The sequence below is a fragment of the Pseudonaja textilis genome, chromosome Z (assembly GCF_049901715.1).
Source record: "Pseudonaja textilis isolate UNSWEBS1 chromosome Z, rPseTex1.2, whole genome shotgun sequence".
Lineage (NCBI taxonomy): Eukaryota > Metazoa > Chordata > Lepidosauria > Squamata > Elapidae > Pseudonaja > Pseudonaja textilis.
The window spans coordinates 124,674,875-124,697,854 of record NC_142008.1 but is presented as its reverse complement, the minus strand read 5'-3'; the positions used below and the strand labels follow the sequence as shown (position 1 = coordinate 124,697,854).

The 22,980-nt window shown below is 44.0% G+C and overlaps 1 protein-coding gene across 1 annotated transcript in view; it reads left to right on the top strand.

The window, feature by feature from the left end:
• Positions 1 to 19,213: 19,213 nt before the first annotated feature.
• EFNB3 (ephrin B3) overlaps positions 19,214 to 22,980 on the top strand; it is a 65,088-nt gene continuing 61,321 nt past the window's right edge. The window contains exon 1 of the mRNA XM_087918225.1: positions 19,214 to 20,218. Coding sequence (XP_087774351.1) covers positions 20,100 to 20,218 — 119 coding nt within the window. The 5' untranslated portion in view covers positions 19,214 to 20,099. The remainder of the gene's footprint in view (positions 20,219 to 22,980) is intronic.

Sequence of the window (22,980 nt, the reverse complement as noted above, 5' to 3'; positions counted from 1 at the left end):
GTCTAAGGCGGGACTAGAACTCACAGTCACCTAGTGATTGGCCCAAAGTCACCCAGCCAGTTTTCATTGCTAAGGGAGGACTAGAACCCATTGTCACCTGGTGATTGGCCCAAAGTCAACCAGCTTTCATGTCTAAGACGGGACTAGAACTCACCGTTTCCTGGTGATTGGCCCAAAGTCACCCAGCTTTTATGTCTAAGACGGACTAGAACTCACAGTCACCTAGTGATTGGCCCAAAGTCACCCAGCTTTCATGTCTAAGATGGGACTAGAACTCACAGTCACCTAGTGATTGGCCCAAAGTCACCCAGCTTTCATGTCTAAGATGGGACTAGAACTCACAGTCACCTAGTGATTGGCCCAAAGTCACCCAGCTGGTTTACATGCCTAAGGACTAGAATTCATTGTCACCTGGTGATTGGCCCAAAGTCACCAGCTTTCATGCCTAAGATGGGACTAGAACTCGCTGTCGCGTGGTGATTGACCCAGAGTCACCAGGCTTTTATGAGTAAGGCAGGACTAGAACTCACCATCTCCTGGTGACTGGCCCAAAATCACCTTTTTTTGCAGAATCTATTTTCAAACAATTGTTAAGTGATTGGCCATTAGTCGAGGACTACCTGTGGTGCAGGAGTGTAATCACACATGCAGCCATACAAACCCAGCAACCCGGTAAAAGCAACTGGACCTGGCTGGGCTAGTTTGGGATAATGACTCAAGTTAGCTCAATCCTGCCAGAAGAGAGGAGTGTAATGCTCACTACCTGCCACAAGGGGGCAAACTCCAGGATCCCTAATTCCCAGTTCAGCACTTGGAAACCCAATGGATTAAGGAAAATTAAAAGCAAAAATGCTCAGGCAAAATACAGATAAGAGTGCCTTATGACTGTTTCTCTCGTACTTACGGCCGTTGCAGCGTTCCCCACCGTCACGTGTTTCAAAATCCAGGTGTTTAGCAACTGGCTCCTATTTACAACAGCCGCAGATTCACTTTTTAACAACTGTGTGGCTAACCACAGCGGGGATCCAATTCGCAGCGGCGGCCAGGAAGGTGGCAAAAGGTGCGAAATTCACTTGACAGCTGTTCTCACTTAGCAGAACAGACTGGGCCTCCCTTGCGGTTGAAAGTCGAGGATCACCTGTAAAGGCAGATATAACGGTAAGACTCATTCAGTGGTTTGTTTCAAACTTTCTGCCTAGTTATGGAAAGTGACCGAAATAGCAGGGGAAAGGCTTTGTAGAAAGAGAAGCGGCATTAAATCTAAACCCAGGAGGGAAAAATTTTATGCAAAAGCTAAAAGTTTTCGTGAGCCATAAAATGCAAAACTCACAAGAAAAAAAACTTGGTTTTGGATAAAATTTGTGCATCGGAAAAGGGGCATCCTCCGATTCTTCTCCAGTTTAAACTCTGATTTGCGGGTCACCCTCGATTCAACAACCATTGAGCCCCCAAATGTCCATGGCTAAAAGCAAGACGCCGGTTAAGTGAATGTCCCACTTCTCCCATCTTCCTTGACACCATTGTTAAGCATCACCAAAACAGCTGAGCAAATCGATACCCGCAGTTTGCACCTCCGACAAGCAGGGCCGACCGAGCTCCAGGTTTATGGAGAGAATTGGGGCTAGTGGGAAAGGCCTGGGGTGGGCTTCGAAAGTTTTAGCAACCGGTTCTCTGCCCGGTTGCTGGGTGAGCGTGGCCATAGTGGGCGTGGCCTAGTCGGCCTCCTGCACCGTGGCAGAGGGCGGGGCATTTTCACCCTCCTCGGGCTCCGGAGCTCCTCTGAAGGCCAGAAACGGGCCTATTTCTGACCTCCGGAAGATCCTTTTCACCCTCCCTGAGTTTCCACATGGGCCCTGCACTTATGTGGCATCCAAAATGGGCCGCATGGAGACTCCTGGGAGTGGGGGGGTCAGCCAGGGATGGGATTCGCCAAACTGATCATTTAAAAAAACGATAAAATTAGCAACCGGTTTGTGTGAACCGTGGCGAACCGGTAGCAGCCCAGCCCCTGGGTGGGTTTTTCAAAATGTCCTCTACAAGTTGTGATAAGACACCGATGCCATTCCTTTCATCCTGCAAACCCCACCCCAAGAAAGAACACCTGGCAGCCTTTGTAGCCCCCAAATTTAACTCACCCGGTCAGAATTTGGGCCTGGGTCTCCTCCTCTCCCCCCCGCCACCAAAGCCCCCTTAGTTCCTCGCTCACAGGCCCTGGATGGATGGTTGCTTTTGGAGAGACAGTTGCTTAGCAACCTGGTAAACTGAGAATGAGGGTCTGGCGTGTTGGAGCATCCGAAGGGGCTTTTTTTCTTTACACAGAGAAACCCCCAAACTGGGGAGGGGTCAGACCTGGCTGGGGGACCTCCTGCCCAACCCCCCCCTCCAAGTAGGGTTTCTCTTGCCCTTGTGTGGTTTTGTGGCAGCCAGAGTTTTGGGTACATCCTTGGGGTTTCCTGATTTGGAGGCGGGCCTTGGGGAAGGGGGGGAGGGGGGGGTCTTTGGGGGAAAGGGGGGGGCTCAACTTCCGGAGACTTGGCAGAAACCTGGTCTGGAGGATTGTGTGAATGGAGAAGAGGGATTATTTTAGGAAGGCGGTTAGGTTGGTGGTGGAAATAGTCAACCCGATTTGGAGAGTCCCAAGGAGCTCACAGTCTTCTTCCTCCCCCGCCGTTCCTCCTCGTTGCTCCACTCCACAAACTCCCCTCTCTTCTAACACTGATGATGTTACCTTGTTGGGTCATGAAACGTCTGCAGGGAAATCGCCAATCTCAGAAAGCAGCAAGGACCCTACAATCCTCCTCACCTTCCTCCTCCTCCTCACCACCCCCAAGACTTCACTTTGGGTTTGCAAATTGTGCAAGCAAACCCCCTTTAGATTAGGCTAGATTCAGAGTTGGGGAAGGGACCTCGTAGGTCATCTAGTCCAACCCCCCGCCGCCCAAACAGGAGATCCTCCACCAGTTCTGACAAATGGCAGCCCAAGCCCCTTCTTCCTGTTGTGCGTATTGCCACAACCGCGCAATATGGGAGTTTTTAACCCTGTGTGTATTTTCAGGCTTTGTAGAAATCGTAAACAGGACAGATTAAAAGTATAAAGTACAATGGTTGTGAAGATACGGAAATGTTGAAAAGGAAATGAAATAGAATTGGAAATGAATGAGAAAACTATAAAATAAACTTGAGGGAGGTATTTTGAGTAAAAACAGATAGAGAATATATAAAGTAATGATAAGATAAAATAAGCTGAATATGAAAGATGAACATGTAACTGAAATTATATCTGTATGGAGATGTCAAAACCTGGAACTATGCTGTCCGCTAAAAAAAAAATATGTTTATTTTTTCTTTTTGTTTTGTGAAAACACAAATAAAATTGTTTTTTTTAAAAAAAAGACTTCGTAGACCTCCTTCCTGGGACCCTCCCCCTAAATTATGGCTCTCCCAATTTAACCACTTTAAGATTTGTGGACTTTAATTCCTAGAATTCCCCAGCAAGTGTTTTTGCACACACACACACACACACCAGTTAGGGCCGTCATAACATTGAGCGGTCATTAAACAAACGGGCTGTTAAGAATATAGAACAAGGCCTTCTGTGTTCTTCTCCTGGTGCTATGCCTCTGCTCCGGAGTTAGTTCTGAGCAAGGTGAAACAAGCCAGCATTCGAGGTTACTTTGCCTGGCCCCACCCCCAAAATGGGGTCTCCTATTTCTTTGTTTGTGCAATCCCAGGCTGTCTTTTCCTCTTGTGGCCTCTAGGTGGCGGCCTTCTCTCTCTCTCTCTCTCTCTCTCTCTCTCTCTCTCTCTGTTGCCTCACTGGCTTAGATTAGATGAACAAGACTTGGAAGGGACCTTCTAGGTCATCTAGTCCAACCCCTCCACCCAAGCGGGAGGCCCTACACCATTTCTGACAGATGACAGTCCAATTTCTTCTTGAAAGCCTCCAGGGATGAAGCTCCCACAACTTCTGAAGCCAACATCTCTTCCATTGAGTATAAAATACTAGAGTTGGAAGGGACCTAGGAGGTCATCTAGTCCAACCCCTGGCCCAAGCAGGAGACCCCGCCCATTTCTGACAGAGGGCAGTCCAGCCTCTTCTTGAAAGCCTCCAGGGATGAAGCTCCCACAACCTCCCATCAACAACAAAACCCACCATTAACAGATTAACAGAGTTGGAAGGGATCTTGGAGGTCATCTAGTCTAACCCCCGCCCAAGCAGGAGACCCCACACCATTTCTGACAAGCGGCAGTTCAGCCTCTTCTCGAAAGCTTCCAGAAACAAAAACCAAAAAAAAAAAGGAATTGATTGTAAATTTGATAACGGCAGCTAGATTAGCAGTGGCTAAATATTGGGGACGAAATTGGGAGCATTCAAAAAAACGAATGATATAATAATAGACTGGACTGCCCTTTGTCAGAAATGATGTAGATAGGGTCTCCTGCTTGGGTGGGGTGGGGGTGGGTTGGACTAGATGACCTACAAGGTCCCTTCTAACTCTGTTCATCTGTATCTGTACTGAAATTTGGAGTATGGCAACAAATGATAACTTAAATTAAATTTAGAAAAGGGATGATGAAAGTAAATGATTCTAATGAAATGGGGCAGGGTTTTTTTTATAAAAAACACTGTTGGTGGAAGGCAAAGGGAATGTGTGTGTGTGTGTGTGTGTGTGTGTATACACACACACTCAAGAATATATGTTGTTTTGGAGGGGATAAAGGCACAATTGGAATATATTGTATATCTTTTAGTTGTTATAGAAGAAGAAATATAAGAGAAAAATGGTCTCTGGGAGGGTGCGCACATGGTAATATTTGAATTTATCCCTACCTCTTTTGTGTATTTAGATTTATATGTATTGTGTTTGTATTATTTGTATTCAAAATTTAAGATTTTTTTTTTTTTTAAGTGGAAATCCTTGAGGACTTGTAACGTGAGGACGATAACTTTTCCGGGTCATAATAAATTATGGTATTTCTGACCTGTGTCAGCAATGGATTTTTTAATTTAATTTTTAGCTTTTCCAGAGTTTTAATTCTTTGGGGGATAGTTTGAACCTTGATCGGTTTACCAGGTGTGCTCCAGAGGGATGCATGCATGAAATGGCTGGTTCTGTTTCCAGAAACTTTATTTTATTTATTTTTGTCAATTGCTTAAAAGATAATAGGTATAAGTAAAAACATGGATACATATAAGAAAAATAAAAAGCTAAAAGAAACAATAGGACAGGGATGGTAGGCGCGTTGGTGCACTTAAGCACGCCTCCTACAGACCTCTTAGGAAAGGGGTGAGGTCCATAGTAGACAATCTAAGGTTAAAAGTTTTTGGGGTTTGGGAAGAAACCACAGAGTCAGGTAGAGTATTCCAGACATTGACTACTCTGTTGCTAAAGTCATATTTCCTGCAATCAAGTTTGGTGCGATTAACCTTAAGCTTGTATCTATTGTGTGCTCTTGTGTTGTTGTGGTTGAAGCTGAAGTATTCATTGACAGGTAGGACATTGCAATGTATGATTTTATATACTATATTTAGATTGGACCGAAGGCGGCGTAGTTGTAGGTTTTCTAGGTCTAGAATTTCAAGTCTGGTGGCATAAAGTATTCTGCAACGAGTAGAGGAGTGGAGAACTCTTCTTGTGAAATATTTCTGGATTTTCTCAACTGTGTTAATATCAGATACATAATGTGGGTTCCAGACTGATGAGCTGTATTCAAGTATTGGTCTAGCAAATGTTTTGTATGCTCTAGTTAGTAGTGTGATATTACCGGAGAAAAAGCTATGTAAGATTAGGTTAACAACTCTTAATGCCTTTTTGGCTCTGTAGTTACAGTGGGCTCTAACACTTAGGTCATTAGAGATGAGTACTCCAAGGTCCTTGACAGAGTTTGGATCATCAACAAGGTCTCGACTATTTAGCCTGTATTTTATTTTCTGATTTTTTTTGCCAATATGTAAGACAGAGCATTTATTTGTTGAGATTTAAAATTGCCATTTGTTTGACCATTCTGATACATAGTTGAGGTCTTTTTGAAGGGTAGCAGTATTGTCTGTGGTGTTGAATAGCTTTACATCATCAGCAAAGAGAACGCAGTTGCTCTTGATATGATCACAGAGGTCATTTATGTAGAGTATGAAGAGAGCGGGTCCTAGAACACTGCCTTGGGGGGACACCACTGTTGACAGGTACAGAATTTGATAGGACGCTCCCAATTTTGACCATTTGTTGTCTGTTTGACAGGAATGCTTCTATCCAGTAACTGCAGGTGACCAGAGATACCATAAGATTTTAGTTTTAGGAGTAGTTTGTCGTGTACCATTGAATCAAAGGTTTTAAAGAAGTCTATGTAGATTGCGTCTATTTCTTTGCCCTGATCGAGTTGTGTAGTCCATATGTTTTTGCAGTGTAAGAGTTGCAGATTGCAGGATAGTTTTTTCCTGAAACCAAATTGTTTATTGGAGAGTAGGTTGTTTGTCTCTAAGTGGAGGATAATGGATTGGTTAAGAATTGATTCCATGACTTTACAGGTGACGCAGCATAAGGAGATTGGTCTGTAATTTTCAACTAGGCTGGGGTCTCCCTTTTTGAAGATGGGGATGACCATGGCTTGTGACCATAGTTTTGGCAAGGAGCTGGTCCTGAAAGATTTTTCAAAGATTATGCTTAGAGGTTCGGCTATGGCAGTGGAAGCTTTTTTAAGACGTAGGCACATATTCCGTCCGGTCCAATAAATAGAGATGGTTTTAGATTGCGTAGTGCTTTTTCAACATTGTCTATTGTAAAATCAATATAGATCATTGTAGTTGTCTGTGCTTCGTCTAGGAAACACTGGGCATGATCCATTGCTGTTTACAAATACTGAACCAAAGAATGTGTTAAAGAGGTTGGCTTTAATGGTGTTGTCAATGCAGTCTTTACTATTAGGTCCTTTCAGAGGTGGGATGAACCTTGAGTCTTTTAGTTTGTTGTTTACAAAATTGTAGAAAGTGCAGGTGGAATTGGTGCATAGAAGGTTTTCTTCTTGTTTAATGTGATAATTGGTGCATTCAGTGTTTATCTGGTGGCATAAATTTTTGTATCAGCTTTTGAAGTTGGTAATGTGACCAGATTTGTTTTTCCGCCAAAGTGATTTCTTTTGGGATTATAAACAAGCTTATTTATTTATTTATTTATTTATTTATTTATTTATTTATGTCAATCGCTTACAAGATAATAGGTATAAGTATATACATAATTATGAATACATGAAATGGGTACATATAAGAAAAATAAAAGAAACAATAGGACAGGGACGGTGGGCACATTGGTGCGCTTATGCACGCCCCCCTACAGACCTCTTAGGAAAGGGGTGAGGTCCATAGTAGACAGTCCAAGGTTAAAGTTTTTGGGGTTTGGGGAAGAACCCACAGAGTCAGGTAGAGGATTCCAGACATTGACCACTCGGTTGCTGAAGTCGTATTTTCTGCTATCGAGTTTGGTGCGGTTTACCTTGAGTTTGTATCTATTGTTTGCTCTTGTATTGTTGTGGTTATGGGTAAAATTTTTTTCCTGGTTTTGGGAGTTTTCTGGTTTTGAGAGCCGGATGGACTCCCAACTCCCAGAATTCCCTGGGGCGAATGCATTCCTTTTGATGTCTATAGCCCAATTGTGGCCTGCTTACTCTCTTAACAATCTCTTCCTCTGGAGTCTCTCCGCTGTAGGGGATAGGAGAGAAAAACAAATAATAACAACAGGTATGGCTAACTGGGGAATTCTGGGAGTTGAAGTCTACTTCTCTTAAAGCCGCCAAGGAGGAGAGACACTGTCTCCTCTAAGGTTCAGCCTTTACAGACGTTATCAAGACAAGTCTCAAACCCTTGCAAAAAATGATAGTTTACTTAAGATTCCGCCTTCCAGGCATTTTGCAAAAATCTCATGTTAGGTAGGACATTCTCCTCCTTACACACACACCTCCAACAACCACCCTGTGAGGGAGGAAACCCCCCATTCCCTCATTGCCCTTTATCCATTGCGAGGGGCCAAGCAAGAAACCTGGGACTGCCAGTCCAGTCGAAACACTTTGCGCCATGGGTACCAGGCCTCTATTAATTGGCTCTAATTAATTGAATCTTCAAGTTGAATGAAATGAAGCGCTAGTAATTTCCCCACCCCCCTTGGAAAACCCACAAGGGAATGCGAGATACCGATTGGAGTTTCCCAGGCTCGTACCATGTTTCCCCAAAATAACATCCTGTCATATGTATATCAATATATATTTATGGCATTCAGCTTTGTTTGGGTATTTTCCCACGTCATTGTAGTTGTGCTTTTAAAGTTGTAGCAACGTTTGGCATAATCTCATCTGCCATCATCAGGCTTCTGTGTGCAGTGTTCATCAGTTGAACACTACACAGAAGCCTGATGATGGCAGATGAGATTCTGCCAAACGCTATACAACTTTTTAAAAGCACAACCACAATGACGTGGGAAAATACCCAAACAAAGCTGAATGCCATACATGTAAGTACTCGCAAGAAACTTAAGAAAACTATCTATCTATCTATCTATCTATCTATCTATCTATCTATCTATCTATATACCTATACCTACATACATCTATCTATCTCTGTCTATCTATCTATCTATCTATCTATCTATCTATCTATCTATCTATATCTATCTATCTATCTATCTATCTATCTATCTATCTATCTATCTATCTATCTATATCTCTATATACCTATATACATCTATATATCTATATCTATAACTATCTATCTCTAACTATCTCTATTTCTATCTCTATATACCTATATACATCTACATATCTATATATCTATAACTATATATCCATAACTATATATCTATATCTATATGTATATACCTATCTATATACCTATATACATCTATTTATCTATAATTATATATCCATAACTATATATCTATATCTGTATCTATATCTATATCTATATTGACAGCTGTTCCCTAGGTCTGTTCATCTTCTAGGTCTATCTTCTAGGTTCATCTTCTAGGTTTAACAGACCTATGGAACAGCTGTCCTGCCCTACATAAGAGGTACTACAGACAAAATCAGTAAGATACTACACAGGCATCACATCAAGACTGCCTTCAAAATAGACAGAAAAATAGCAGCCATCCTTAGAAACCCCAAAGACAAAATTGACCTGGAAAACCAAGGCATATATGAAGTCCCCTGTGCATCATGCCCTGCCACATATATTGGACAGACCAATAGAAGAATAAGTACCCGCCTGGATGAACACAAAAATGCAGTAAAAAAGCTGGAACACACGTCCTCACTAGTCCAGCACATGAAAGCCACAGGTCATAGCATCGACTTCAATGGCACCAAAACCCTAGCCACGATAGAAAACCCCAGCCACAGAATTATCAGAGAAGCCATAGAAATTGAAAAAAGACCTGAAAGCATGAATAGAAGAGATGATTCCACCAGACTCTCAATTATTTGGAAGCCTGCACTCTCAAACAAAAAAATCTCCACACCACAAGCCAGGCAAACACCTGGGCACAAACAGATTCCCCCCTGATACCTCCAGCTCAAACACACCCCAACCAGGCACCCAGATGAAACCTAGCTTCCTAATAAATGATAGCTGTCCGTTTACTCAGAGCCAAGCTGCACTAAAAGCCTCCAATACAGGAACACAATGTTGCCAGCCAATCGAGACAAAAAAAGCCACAAAACAGACAGATGATATTAGAAACACCAATCAAGCAGAACACAGCAAACTCCAAGACCAACAAACACAGACCAAGACTCCCAACCAATCAGGATGAAGAAAAAACCATTCTGGCACAGCAGTAGGTTAGCCCCAGATTTAAAACAGAAACAGCTGTGAAAGTCTGACTCACAGACGAACCCAATATAGAAGCCTGATGATGGCAGATGAGATTCTGCCGAAACGTTGCTACAACTTTAAAAGCACAACTATAATGACGTGGCAAAATACCCACTTTTTTACTGCATTTTTGTGTTCATCCAGGCGGGTCCTTATTCTTCTATTGGTCTGTCCAATGTATGTGGCCGGGCATGATGCACAGGGGACTTCGTATATGCCTTGGTTTTCCAGGTCAATTTTGTCTTTGGGGTTTGTAAGGATGGCTGCTATTTTTCTGTCTGTTTTGAAGGCAGTCGATGTGATGCCTGTGTAGTATCTTACTAATTTTGTCTATAGTACCTCTTATATAGGGCAGGACATATATGTATAACTATATATTTATAACTATATATCTATATATCTATATCAATATATCAATATCTATATTTATATCTATAATTATATAACTATATATCTATATCTATAACTTTCTATAACTATCTATCTATCTATCTATCTATCATCTATCTATCTATCTATCTATCTATCTGTATCTATAACTATATATCTATAAATATCTATCCATCTATATCTATATCTATATACCTATATACCTATCTATATATATCTATATCTCTATATATCTCTATCTATGTCTCTGTCTCTATCTGTATCTCTACATCTATATACCTATATCCCTATATATCTATAACTATATATCTATAACTATATATTTCTATCTATATCTATATATCTCTGTCTCTGTCTCTGTCTCTGTCTCTATCTCTATCTCTATATCTAATCGATATCTATATACCTATATACTTATATGCCTATATATATCTATATACCCATATACCTGTATATACCTCTATCCATCTATCTCTATCTCTATCTCTATCTCTATCTCTATCTCTATCTCTATCTCTATCTCTATATCTATCTATGCCACCCCAAAAGGCACCAGGTCTTATTTTGGGCAGGATGTCCTCCACGGACTAACCTCACTTGCACGCATCGCCCCCGGCCTCCTTCCAGAAGTCCTTATTCTTCAGCCGGCAAGGCTTTCCTGAAGGTCTCTGCAGCCGATAACAGAGTTCTGGATCGATCCAGAGTTTTGTTTCAGCTCCAGAGGCCTTCAGGAAAGCCTTGCCAGCCTTGCTGGCTGCAGAAGAAACAGGCTGGCAAGGCAGGTGTCAGGGTGTGCAAGGCCTGGCTACAACTGTCCAAAGGTAAGTAGTAGGGCAGCTCCACACACACACATCCCCACCCTAGCTTAATTTTTACCCGTGCACTCTGGAGTTGGCGGGATCTTAATTAGGGCTTATTTTGGGGCTAGGGCTTTATATTGGGCCCATGGGTAAAAAAAATCAAGCTAGGACTTACTTTCAGGTAGGTCATATTTTCAGGGAAACAGAGTAGTTATCCTATTTTGGGGTAATGTGGGATTTGGGGCGCTGGTAAACCCCACACATTGAATTTCCTGCCACCCACCTCCAGTGTTCCTTCTTCTTGGCAGTTCCAGAACTGAAAAACCTGGCCTGGATTAAGACTGGCAAAATTCAACATTTGATTGCCCATAGAATGTCACTAGTCCTCATTGCTTTGAACTCTTTCCTGGTTGGTAAGGTGTTCCTTTTTCGGCAAGGTGTGATATTTGATCATCAAACCCAGTGGTATCCATCATATTTTTTAGTCCTCGGCTTAATCCTTATTCATTTGGCGACTCTTCAAAATTACGACAATCCTGGAAAAAGTGACTTGCGACCATTGCTGGATTCCAACAGTCACATGATCAACCCAGTGTGGTTGAAGCGTCACGTGACTGCCATTTGCAACCGTCCCAACCAACTTCGAGAGAATGGGAGAAGTTGGGTTTGTTTAATGACTGCCCGATTCATTTAACAATGGCCGTGGTTCACTTAATAACCATTGGCCAAAAGGTTCGCCCTAAAAGCTCACCATAAAAGCGTGCCGAGGAAGTAAAGCACAGCGATCCCTTGAGCAGGGGGTTGGACTAGATAATCTCCCAGGCCCCTTCCAACTCTGTAACAGATAGTCCTCGACTTACAAGCACAATGGAGCCCAACGTTTCTCGTGTTGTGAGACAGTTTGAATGGTCACTAAATGAACTTGTTGTAAATCAGAGACTACCTGTAATGAATTGTCAGGCCATTGTCAGCCCACATTTAACTGGCTTGCCTTATTTTTATTTTTTCCCACTTTGCTAAAATTAAGGTATATTATGTCGACCGCATTCCCACCTTCTATTAAGCAAGTTTACCTGATGACTGGAATAAATTAGTTCTTGCCACGTTTCTTCTATACATGCTGAATTCTGGGCAAACCTTGACGGCTGGGGAATTCTGGGAATTGAAGAAAGACTGATCTGGGGTCCAAAAAAAAAAAAAAAAAAGAGATCAGGAACAAACAGTGCCGTTGTAACTTTGCACACGGTCAGTAAACGATTTGTTGTAAGTCGAGGACTACCTCTATTGAATTATCAGACCGTTCAGCTCATATTTAACTGGCTTGTCCATTCAACTGGTTGTGTGTTTTTTTTTCAGGGGTGGGATTCAACGGATGTAACAAGCAGTTACTGTGAGTGTGCCTTTTGCGGGTCTGTGTGAAGTGTGTGAAAACTGGGCTTTTTCAGCTCTAAAACGTACCTTCTGTTGCAGCCTTGTTGAGTAAAACAGCTCACTTCCCCCAATTAAATCATGAGTCTCGAGCCAAACTTCTAAAACTTCAAAAGGATTTATTGCGAATAAACATGTCCGGCACTGCCTGGGTGTAGCCAACTCTGAGACCCATCATTCACTGTCACCTTTGACCCTGGTTCCCCCCCTCTTCCACCCCCTGGGTGTATCATAATTCATATTCTCCAATGGGACACCTCCATAGCCCAGAGTCATCAATCATGCTCTCCAGTTAGAGATCCGCGCGGCAGAAACTTCGGTCCCCTCGTTACGACCTCTGAAAATCTATTGACGGAATGTGCTTTCGGTTTCCAAGCTGCCGCACTGCACTTTTAAACCCCTTTCTCCTTCCTCCCTTTCTGTTGGTAACTCTAAAAAAAATATTTTCCTATTTCTATTATACGCAAAATGCGGAAATATAGGACAGGAGCGAGGGGTCGGGACAACCGGTTCTCTCGAACCGTGATGAACCAGTAGAAGCTCAGCCCTGTTTATTTTATTTTTCTTCTCGCTTTGTTGAAATCGAGGTATATTACATCAACCGCATTCCCACTGTCTATTAAGCAAGTAACTCAGGGACGGCCTGTATTCCTTACTCCGTTATTGTTTTCTTGTGAAACCCCCCTCCTTTTCTTGCCCCCAAATCCTGGCTTCTGCCTTCGGAGGGGAAACCTGATCCTCCTTAAATGCTCCTGCCCACCCCCTCCCAAAAAACCCCCTCACTCTGTGGAAAAATCCAGAATGTATACAGAACCAGGCGGAAAAAAACACTCTCTCCGTAAGCCGAGCCCAGAAAGGTTACAAGAAAATATTTAGATTTTGCCGGCACTTCTCCCAGATCCCGTTACCCAAAAAGTAAACACAGAGAAAGGCAGCTCTTTCCGGCGTTGAACGGAGACGGGGCTAGAAAAAGGGGAAAAAAAACCCGTGGGGTGGGGTTTTAGAAATCCTGAATTTCCGCCCCCCTCTGCACGCGCTCAGAGGTTTTGGGGTTTTGGCTTCCCCGTTCCAGTTGGCTGAGATTTGAACTCGTGATATAGAGGGAGCTGAGTTGAGCTTCGGATTTTCTGGGATTGCCTTTGCAGCCAAAATTTGGATGGACAGCTTTGGCGGGTTTTCACCGATTAATGTAGGTAGTCCTTGACTTACGACCACAAATTGAGCTCCAGTTGCTAAGCGAGACATTTGTTCAGGAGGTTTTACCCTATTTTACGACCACAACCGGCCATTATTTTTCTTGCCACAGTTAAGCGAATCAGTGCAGTCCTTAAGTGAGTAACACTGTTGTTGCGTTTTGGCCCATTTTACGACCTTTATTGACACAGTTGTTAAGTGAATCACTGCAGTCCTTAAATGAGTAACACAGTTGTTAAGTGAGTTTTGCTCTGTTTTATGGCCTTTTTTGCCACAGTTAAGTGAATCGGTGCAGTTCTTAAGTGAGTCACTTTTCCCCATTTAATGACGTTCCTTGATGCACTTATTCAGTGAATCACTGCAGTTGTTAAGTGAGTCACAGTTGCTAAGTGAATCAGGTTTCCCCATTGACTTTACTTAGTCGCAAAAGTATATCGCATCAGGCTGGGACGCTGCGACCATCATAAATACGAGTCAATTGCCAAGCATCTGAATTTTGACCATGTGAATGCTGCGACAGTCATAAGTGTGAAGATTGGTCATAAGTCACTTTTTTCAGTGCCGTTCTAACTTCAGTCACTAAATGACTTGTTGTGCTGCGGGTTTGAGTCTTATTTGCACGCTTAAGGTTTTGGGGAAGGAATCAGATATATTTTGGTAGAATTTTGTCCCGCACTTTGACACAGGACTAGCCACCTTCGATATTATTTAAAAATTCTGAATTTTACCAGGCTGCTGTTTTTTGCTGACTTCCCTGTGGATACTGAGACGTCTTAATTTTTTTTGCAATTTTTTTTTTTGCAAGATCTGTCTCTCTCTCTCTGTCTCTGTCCCTGTCTCTCTTTGTCTCTCTCGCTCTGTCTCTCTCTGTCTCTCTGTCTCTCTCTCTGTCGCTGTGTATCTCTCTCTGTCTGTCTCTCTCTGTCTCTGTCTCTCTGTGTTTATGTCTCTCTGTCTCTCTGTCTCTGTCTCTGTCTGTCTCTCTCTGTCTTTCTCCCTGTGTCTGTCTGTCTCTGTCTCTGTGTCTCTGTCTCTGTCTTTCTGTCTGTCTGTTTCATCTGTCTGTCTGTCTCTCTCTGTCCCTCTGTGTCTGTCTCTCTGTCTTTGTCTCTGTCTCTGTCTCTCTGTTTCTCTCCATCTTTCTGTCTTGGTCTCTCTGTCTCTCTCTTGTCTCTGTCTCTGACTCTGTCTCTTTATGTCTGTCTCTGTCTTTCTCTCTCTGTCTCTCTCTGTCTCTGTCTCTCCCTCTCTCTGTCTCTCTGTTTCTCTGTCTCTCTCTGTGTGTGTCTTTGTCTCTCTCTGTCTCTGTCTCTGTCTCTCTCTCTCTCTCTGTGCCTCTGTCTCTCTCTCTTTCTCTCTGTCTCTCTCTGTCTTTATCTCTCTCTGTCTCTCTCTGTCTTTGTACATCTGTCTGTTTCTGTCTCTCAGTCTCTGTCTCTGTCTCTGTGTCTCTGTCTTTCTCTAGCACTGTCTTTCTGTCTCTGTCTCTGCCTCTGTCTCTCTCTCTTTCTCTCTGTCTCTCTCTCTCTTTATCTCTCTCTGTCTCTCTCTGTCTTTGTGTATCTGTCTGTCTCTGTCTCTCAGTCTCTGTCTCTCTGTCACTCTGCCTCTCTCTGTCTCTCTGTCTCTCTCTGTCTCTCTCTCTCCATCTCTCTGTGTCTCTCTCTCTCTGTCTCTCTGTCTGTCTCTCTGTCTCTGTCTCTGTGTCTCTGTCTTTCTCTAGCACTGTCTTTCTCTCTCTGTCTCTGTCTCTGCCTCCGTCTCTCTCTGTCTCCCTTTGTCTGTCTCTGTCTCTCTTGCTGTCTGTCTCTCTTTCTCTTTCTCTCTCTGTGTCTGTCTCTCTGTTTCTCTGTCTGTCTTTGTCTGTCTCTGTCTCTGTCTCTCTGTCTCTGTCTGTCTCTGTCTCCCTCCCTCCCTCCATGTGTGTGTGTGTGTGTATGTATATATGTATATGTATGTGTACGTGTACGTATGTGTATGTATTTGTGTATATGTATATATATATATGTATATATATATATATATATATATATATATATATATATATACATACACATACGTATATATATATATATATATATATATGGATATCCAGGTTTTGGTATGTTTGGGTCTTTTTCCGTGTAAGATTAAGAGTATCTTGGCGATATTTCGGCGGGTCCCACTCGCCATCCTCAGGCTGGTGCTTTCGGCTTCATGCTACAAGCACCAGCCTGAAGATGGTGAGTGGGACCTCGTCAAACATCGCCAAGATACTCTTAATCTTACATGGGAAAAGACCCGAACACACCAAAATCTGCATACTTGTACCCATGAAAATCTACAAAACACACACACACACACATATATCTGTATGTGTGTGTGTGTGTGTGTGTGTGTGTGTGTATGTGTATGTGTGTGTATTTATGTGTATGTGTATATGCATATATATGCACGAGGAATCGCAGATTGTGGTTAGTTACAATATGCTTATTTACTGAATTACTAAGTTTTTCTGGACGGGCACGAGGCAGCAAAATAGGAATTAAGTGGGCTGCGTTTAAATAACACAGTAAGAGCCCAAAAAAATAAAGAAAGAAAAAAAAAGAGAAAGAGAAATACTATGCAAATTTAGTCAGCCCAACATCATGTGTGAATGAAGCTTTCCGGAAGAAAATTAAACTATCTTGGTTTCCCAGCTGCCAATTTCAAAACCTGGCTTCCTTTTCTTTCTTTCTTTCTTTCTTTCTTTCTTTCTTTCTTTCTTTCTTTCTTTCTTTCTTTCTTTCTTTCTTTCTTTCTTTCCTTCCTTCCTTCCTTCCTTCCTTCCTTCCTTCCCTCTCTTATTCTCCTTCCTTCCCTTCCTTTTCTTCTACTTCCTATCTTTTTCTTTCTCTCTCTCTCTCTTTCTTATTCTTCCTTCTTTCCTTCCTTCTTTTTCTTCTCCTTCCCATCTTCCTTTCTCTCTCTATTTCTTATTCTTCTCCTTCCTCCCTCCCTCCCTCCCTCCCTTCTTTCTTTCTGGTTTTTTTTTGGGCAAATTCCTTCCCCAATTCAGCCGCAAACACAAAACGGCACCTTTGCACTTGTTAAATATGCAAAGTGAGGCCCGGTGCAGATTTAAATGGTGCCCTGGAAGGTCTGAGGTTTTGGAGGGCTGCAAAATAAAAGGTTTGCTGTAAGCCAGGATAATTATATAGCAAAAGAGACGGTTTTTCTGAACAGACCCTGGGGCCTGGCAAAAACAGGGAGTTTTTTTTTTCACGATATGAAAGGCCCGGCCCTTTGCAAATTAACCTCCCTGACCCAAAGGCCTGCGGTGGTCAGGAATCGGCAGTTCCCAGAATCCCCTGCTGCTCCCGCCCCCCCCCTTGGGATTCTGGGAGCTGTACTACTGGGCCCTGCTGGTTAGAGCTACCGGCTGTGGGTTTAGCTCGGTGGTTCCCAGAATCCTCTGAGGGCAGGAATGTTACAAGGCTAGGGGTTCTGGGAGTTGTAGTTCTCGCCCAGCTGGTTTTGAGGGACACTGTTGGCCGCGATGTGGAATTCTGGGAGTTGTAGTTCCAGCACAGCTGGTGGAGGGATCCTGTAGGCAGGGATGTTACAATGCTGGGGGTTCTGGGAGTTGTAGTTCCAGCACAGCTGGTTTTGAGGGACTAGGTGTAGTTCTAGCTTGACCGTTCCCAGAATCCCCAGCCAGCCTGGATGGTCTGCTGGCTAAGAACTCTGGGAGCTGTAGTTCTGGCACAGCTAGTTGAGCAATAGTTCTGACTTGGCAGTTCCCAGAATCCTTAGCCGGCATGGATGTTCCACTGCTAGGGATTCTGGGAGTTGTAGTTCTAGCACAACTGGTTAGAGCTGCTCGCGGCGGGCCTAACTCGATGGTTCCCAGAATACCTTGCAAGCATGGCTGTTCTACTGCAAGGAATTCTGGGGCTTGTAGTTTTAGGACGGCTGAGTTAAGGAAAACTGAGGTTTTGACAAAGAGTTTTCTTAAACTCCCCGATTCCCATTGTTCCCCCTTTTCAGAGTGACGGCCCCACCCACCATCTTCGGGCCCGCCTCTCACCACAGCCACCCCCCCCCCCCTGGGCAATCCTAGTCACACAAGCCCATGCTGGCTTGTGTCTAACATGGTTTTTTTTTCAGCCACGCCCAAGACAGGCCACACGATCTTCATTGAACGCCTGAAAAGCAGATTTTTATTTTTTTTTAGCCTCTTCGCGCCCTGATGCTCCCTTCTCTCTCTCTCTCTCCTCAAGCCGGACATTCAACAGGTGCAGCTTCTGCCTGGGAGGGAGACCCCTCCCAAAGGAGAGCTCCAGAAAAGTTGAAGGACCCTCACCCTAAATTATTTTCCAGTCCCCTCCCCTTTCCGAAATCTTCCAAAGGTGAAACACACACAAATCACATCTGGCCGAGCTTGGAAACATCCAGACACAATGACTTAAATTTGGGCAGGGGAGGGGGGCATTTCCCCCCCCCGCATTTTCCTCTTCCCCCCACCCCCAAATCTGCCCTTCCCCAGCCTTTTTTTCTCTCTCTCTCTCTCTCTTTTCTTTTCACTTTCTCCTTCCTGACAATTCCGGCTATATTTAAAATATGCTGACGCCTTTAAAAGCAGTTCTGCTATTAATCTCCCACCCTTCCATTCACCTGGAGGGGAAGGGGGGGCGGGGAAGGATTTGGGGGGGGGTGAGACAAAAAGAGAGAAGGCACCAAACAGCTTCTTGTTTTGTGTCTGCTTTTAAATGTCCTTTTCGCTTTGAAAATTGCAATTGTCTTGCAAAAAGGCGACGCCTCCTTCTCCCCTTCTTCGGATTTGACATTCTTGCAAAAGGGAGCTGTCTCGTTGTCGGTGTTTTGATTTATTTTTATTATTTTTTTTCCCTCCTCCTTCGGGGCTGTTCTCTTCCTCCTTTCCTTCCATTTCAGCTGAAGTTCTTTTTTCTCCCTCTCTCTCTTTTTTTTTCTTTCCTTCCTTTTTTCCCCCCCTCTCCTGGGTGTGTGTGTGTGTGGGGAAGCATCTCGGCTTCGATCCACGTTCCGGATCTTCTTTCATCTTCAGACTCCGGTTCCCTAGCGTTTGGGGAAACTAGCTCTTCATTCCGCTTTTTCGCGTTCACCAATTCTTCACTCCTCCCTTTCTCTCGGCCTCTTTCTCCCCCCACCCCTCCAAAAGAGAGAGAGAGAGAGAGAGAAAGAAAGAAAGAACAAGAAGGGAGAGGGGCTGGAGAGAAAGAGAGAGAGAGAGAAACACCCTCCTTGATTCCTGATTTTCGTATTTTTTTTTCTCTCTCTCTCTCTCTCTGTCTCCCTCCCTCTCTGTCTCTATTCCTCCGTCTCTGTCTCTGTCTCTCTCCCCGCATCATCCATCGCTGGAGTTTTCTTCGTTGCTGGGGAAAGGGGGGAAAAAGGGGAGGAGGAGGTCGCCGAGTCCCCAAATCAGCGCTGCGGAGGGATGGAAAAATAGAGGAGGGGGTCTGCAAATGAATTTCTCCTCCTCCTCCTCCTCTTTCTCCCCTTTCTTCTTACACACTTTTCCACACCTCCCTGAGGACCTGGAAGCAGAGCGGCTGGAGGAGCTGACTGGATGAAATTTCTGCCTTTCTGTACTCGTTTCTTGGTTCACCTTTCTTTTCCTTTTTCCTTTTTCTTTCTTTCTTTTCCTTCCTTCCTTCCTTCCTTCCTTCCTTCCTTCCTTCCTTCCTTCCTTCCTTCCTCTTACCGTCCTTTCTTTCCTCCCTCTCTTACCATCCTTTCCTTCCTTCCGTCCTTTTCCTTCCTTCCTTCCTTCCTTCCTTCCTTCCTTCCTTCCTTCCTTCCTTCCTTCCTTCCTTCCTCCCTCCCTCTCTTTCTTTCTTTTTTTCTTTTCTTTTCTTCCCAGCAGGAAGGGGGGGGGGAATGCCCTTCTTTTGGGCAAGTCTTTGCAAGTGGTGCAAACTTTTCGCCTTGGCCCAGATCCTGGTGCCAAAGGAGGATTTATAAAACTTTATTGACCCCGCCGGCGAGATCTAGTAGATTCTTTCCTTAAAAGAAAAAAAAAAGAAGAAGAAAGAAAAAAGAACCAAAAACTCTTCCCTCTTCTTCCCTCTCTCTTTCTCTCTCTCTCTCTCTCTCTCTTTTTTTTTTCCCCCTGCCTCTCTTTCTCCCTCCACAGATATATTTGGTATGCGCCTCTCTCTCTCTCTCTTGTCTCTCTCCTTCTTTTTTTCCCACCCTGCTCGCCAAAGAGGGGAATTCGGAATTGCCTCTTGAAAACCGGCGGGGGTGAGATTGTCCAAAGAAAGAAAGAAAGAGAGAGAGAGAGAAAGAGAGAGAAAAAAAAAAACAAAGCGAAAAAAGAAGAAAGAAAAGGAAGAGAAAACAGAAAGAAAGGGAAGGAGGAGAGATCCCGCGAAAGGAGTTTGGGTGCCGGCCTCTGCCTCACTCTCCTTTTTTTTGCAGTGATGGCCTTTGAAAACTCTGGAGTTGGATTTTATATGGCTTTGCAGCTCTGTTTTTGGGAACTCCTGTTCGTAGACGGACTCAGCCTGGAACCTATTTATTGGAACACTTCGAATAAAAAGTAAGCCTTTTTTCTCGGGCCTGGGAGGAAAATAAATAAATAAAAGATCCAGGTATTGTCTGGGGAGGCAGCTTCAGGTGCTGCACCTTGGGTTGGGTTGGAGAAAATAATAATAATTATTATTATTATTATTTTTTAAAACATGGCTTTTCTGCAACAAAAAATAGTCCAGTTGGGTGGATTGGATTGGCCTTTTTCTTTTCTTTTCTTTGTGTTTAAATGGAATTTGGAAGCAGATGCTTTGAGCCAAGAGGAAGATGGGAGGTAGGGAAAATATCAGCTTTGGAGGTGCCCTGTGGTTTTTTTCGGGGTGGGGGTGGAAGGGGGGAGTATTGGGGAAGAGGGGGGCACCCTGCTTTGGTTTGGGACAAAGTTAGAAGAGAATGAAGGAGGATAAGTTTCTTTTCGGCAGTTTCCAGCCAGGCGTGAAAACCTGAACCCCACTTTTTCCCTTCTTCAAACTTTTGCCAATTTTTTCCTCCCCTCTTTACTTTGGGAGCAAAAAAAAAAAGAAATGGGGTGAGGAAAAATTGTCATTACCCTGGAGGGGAGGGGGATGCCCACAGACACATTTTCTCCTTCTGTCTCTTTCTCTCCCCCCTAAAAAGTGTGATATATTCCTCCCACCCTTCCTGTTTGGGCACCGGATTCAGCCTGTTGGTCAAGTTTCCCAGATTATGCCTGGGAAATATGACTTCTTGGACCCCCATATCTTCAAGTTGGCTGGCTGGCGAAGTGTGGGGTTTGTGTGTATGTGTGTAGTATATGTGCCTCTTCTGTGCGTGTGTATCCACCTCATAATTCCTAAACTGGTTTTCTTGCAAGTTCAGTCTGGAATGTCAGCACTTTTTTTTGCTTTGGGGTTTGCCTTGTCTTGTTTTTTGGGTTTGGTTTCTGATTTGTTTTTTGTTTTTGTTTTTTTTTTGTTTCTGAATTGTTTTTTGTTTGTTTGTTTGTTTTTGTTTCCAGTTCTGGCAATCGCAGAAAAAAAAATGAATGAATGAATGAATGAATGAATGAATGAAAATTAAAATAAAACCAGGGTGCCTTGAACCTTGGAGTGAAGCTGTGGATTAATTAACTTTGCTGAGGGCAGTGTACTTTTGACCGCAATGTGTTTGCGTGTTCATTTATGACTTATTGAGAGGGGAGGAAGGGAGAGAGGGAGAGAGAGAGAGAGACAAACACACACTCACAAATACACACAGAGGGCATCTCAAGGTAGGGGAGTGTGTGCCTGCGTGTGCCTCTTTCTCCTCTGTGTGTGTGTGCGTGTGTGTATCTGCTGGTTCTTCCCACTTTTGCGATGGGCTGGGTCTGTCTGGGTTGCAATTTTGCACTTACCTAGAGCGTGTGGCCATTGTGATGATGATGTGTGTGTGTGTGTGTGTGTGTGTGGTGGGGGTGTATGTGTGGTTCTCCTCCTCTCCTTGCATTCTTGCACGAATTAAAATTGTGAAATCCGACACAATCCAGTTTTCTCTCTCTCTCTCTCTCTCTCTCTCTCTCTCTCTGTACCTCCTTCCCTCTTCCCATTCAGGGCAGAGTTGATCTCTGTAAAGCCTTTGAAAGTGGATTGGAACCGGATTAAGTGTAACTTCTTGCCTTGAAAAAGGAGTGTGTGTGTTTGTGCCTGTGTGTGTGTCTTTGTGCAGGATGGGGTTGAGGGGGGGGGGGTTAGGATACCAAAAGAGAACTTTCTTTCGTTCTCCTTCCTGGTTTTTCAACCCGTTTTCATGCCTGCCAGTCACACTCTAACTCTGGATAATCCTGGACACTTCTCTCTCTCTTACACACACACACACACTCTTACACACTCCCCGGGAGTCCGGCCTGACTCCTCATCTGTTAACAATTGTGCCTCCAATAATTCCCCAGCAACTTCTGAAACTCAAGTCCTCCCTTACACACTTTTGAGAGAGAGAAAGGGAGGGGAGAGGCCGAAGTGAGTTAATTTGGGGTGATGTCATTTTTTTTCCTCCGGGAAGGGTCCCTGTGGAAAGTGGGGGTGGGGGAAAGAGGGGAGAGCGAGGGAGAAGAATTGGGGGGTTTAGAGGGGAAGATGCGAGCTTTGAGAGGGGCTGTCAGAAAAACCTCTCTTCACATTAGAGGAGAGAAGGAGAGAAAGAGAGAGAGAGAGAGAGAGAACCACCCTGTGATTCGTAAGTGCTACAATTTGTGCTCTGTTGCTGTGCAAGGCAACGCCTCCTAGCAACAGGAATATATACTGTATATTAGAAGTAATGAGTCCTATTTGCCTAAATCACGCTGTGTATTTTGCTCCTGCCTGAATTCTGATGTTTTTGCTTCTCATTCCCTCCTTTTAACCTACTCTTCCAAAGCGGGAAAAATATCTCCTGTTCCAGTTTTTTGGGGATGGGGAGGTGAGGAGACCCTGCCCCATCTTGAAAACCAGAGGGAGAAAAATGGGTTGAGGGCCCAGGGGGAAGTGTGACTTGAAGCCAAAGGGGGGAAATTGGACAGACCTGAAGAAGGATGGGGGACCCCTTGAGGGGGGGTGGTATTGCCCCTTGGTAATGGGGTACACGAGGCTGCCCCTCCTGTCTTGGGTGTCATCTTGCTTGGGGTGATCCATAAAAAAACGTCAACGCTTCGCCCCTTGAAGGGCCACCTAAAGGAAGGGAGGAAGTTTTAGAAGTGAGGGGAAATTAAAATTGGGGTGCCCAAGAGGAAGAGCTGCAGGCCATCTCTGAGGTCCACCTCCATCATCCTTGCTTGCTACAACAGGGGGAAAAGGAGAA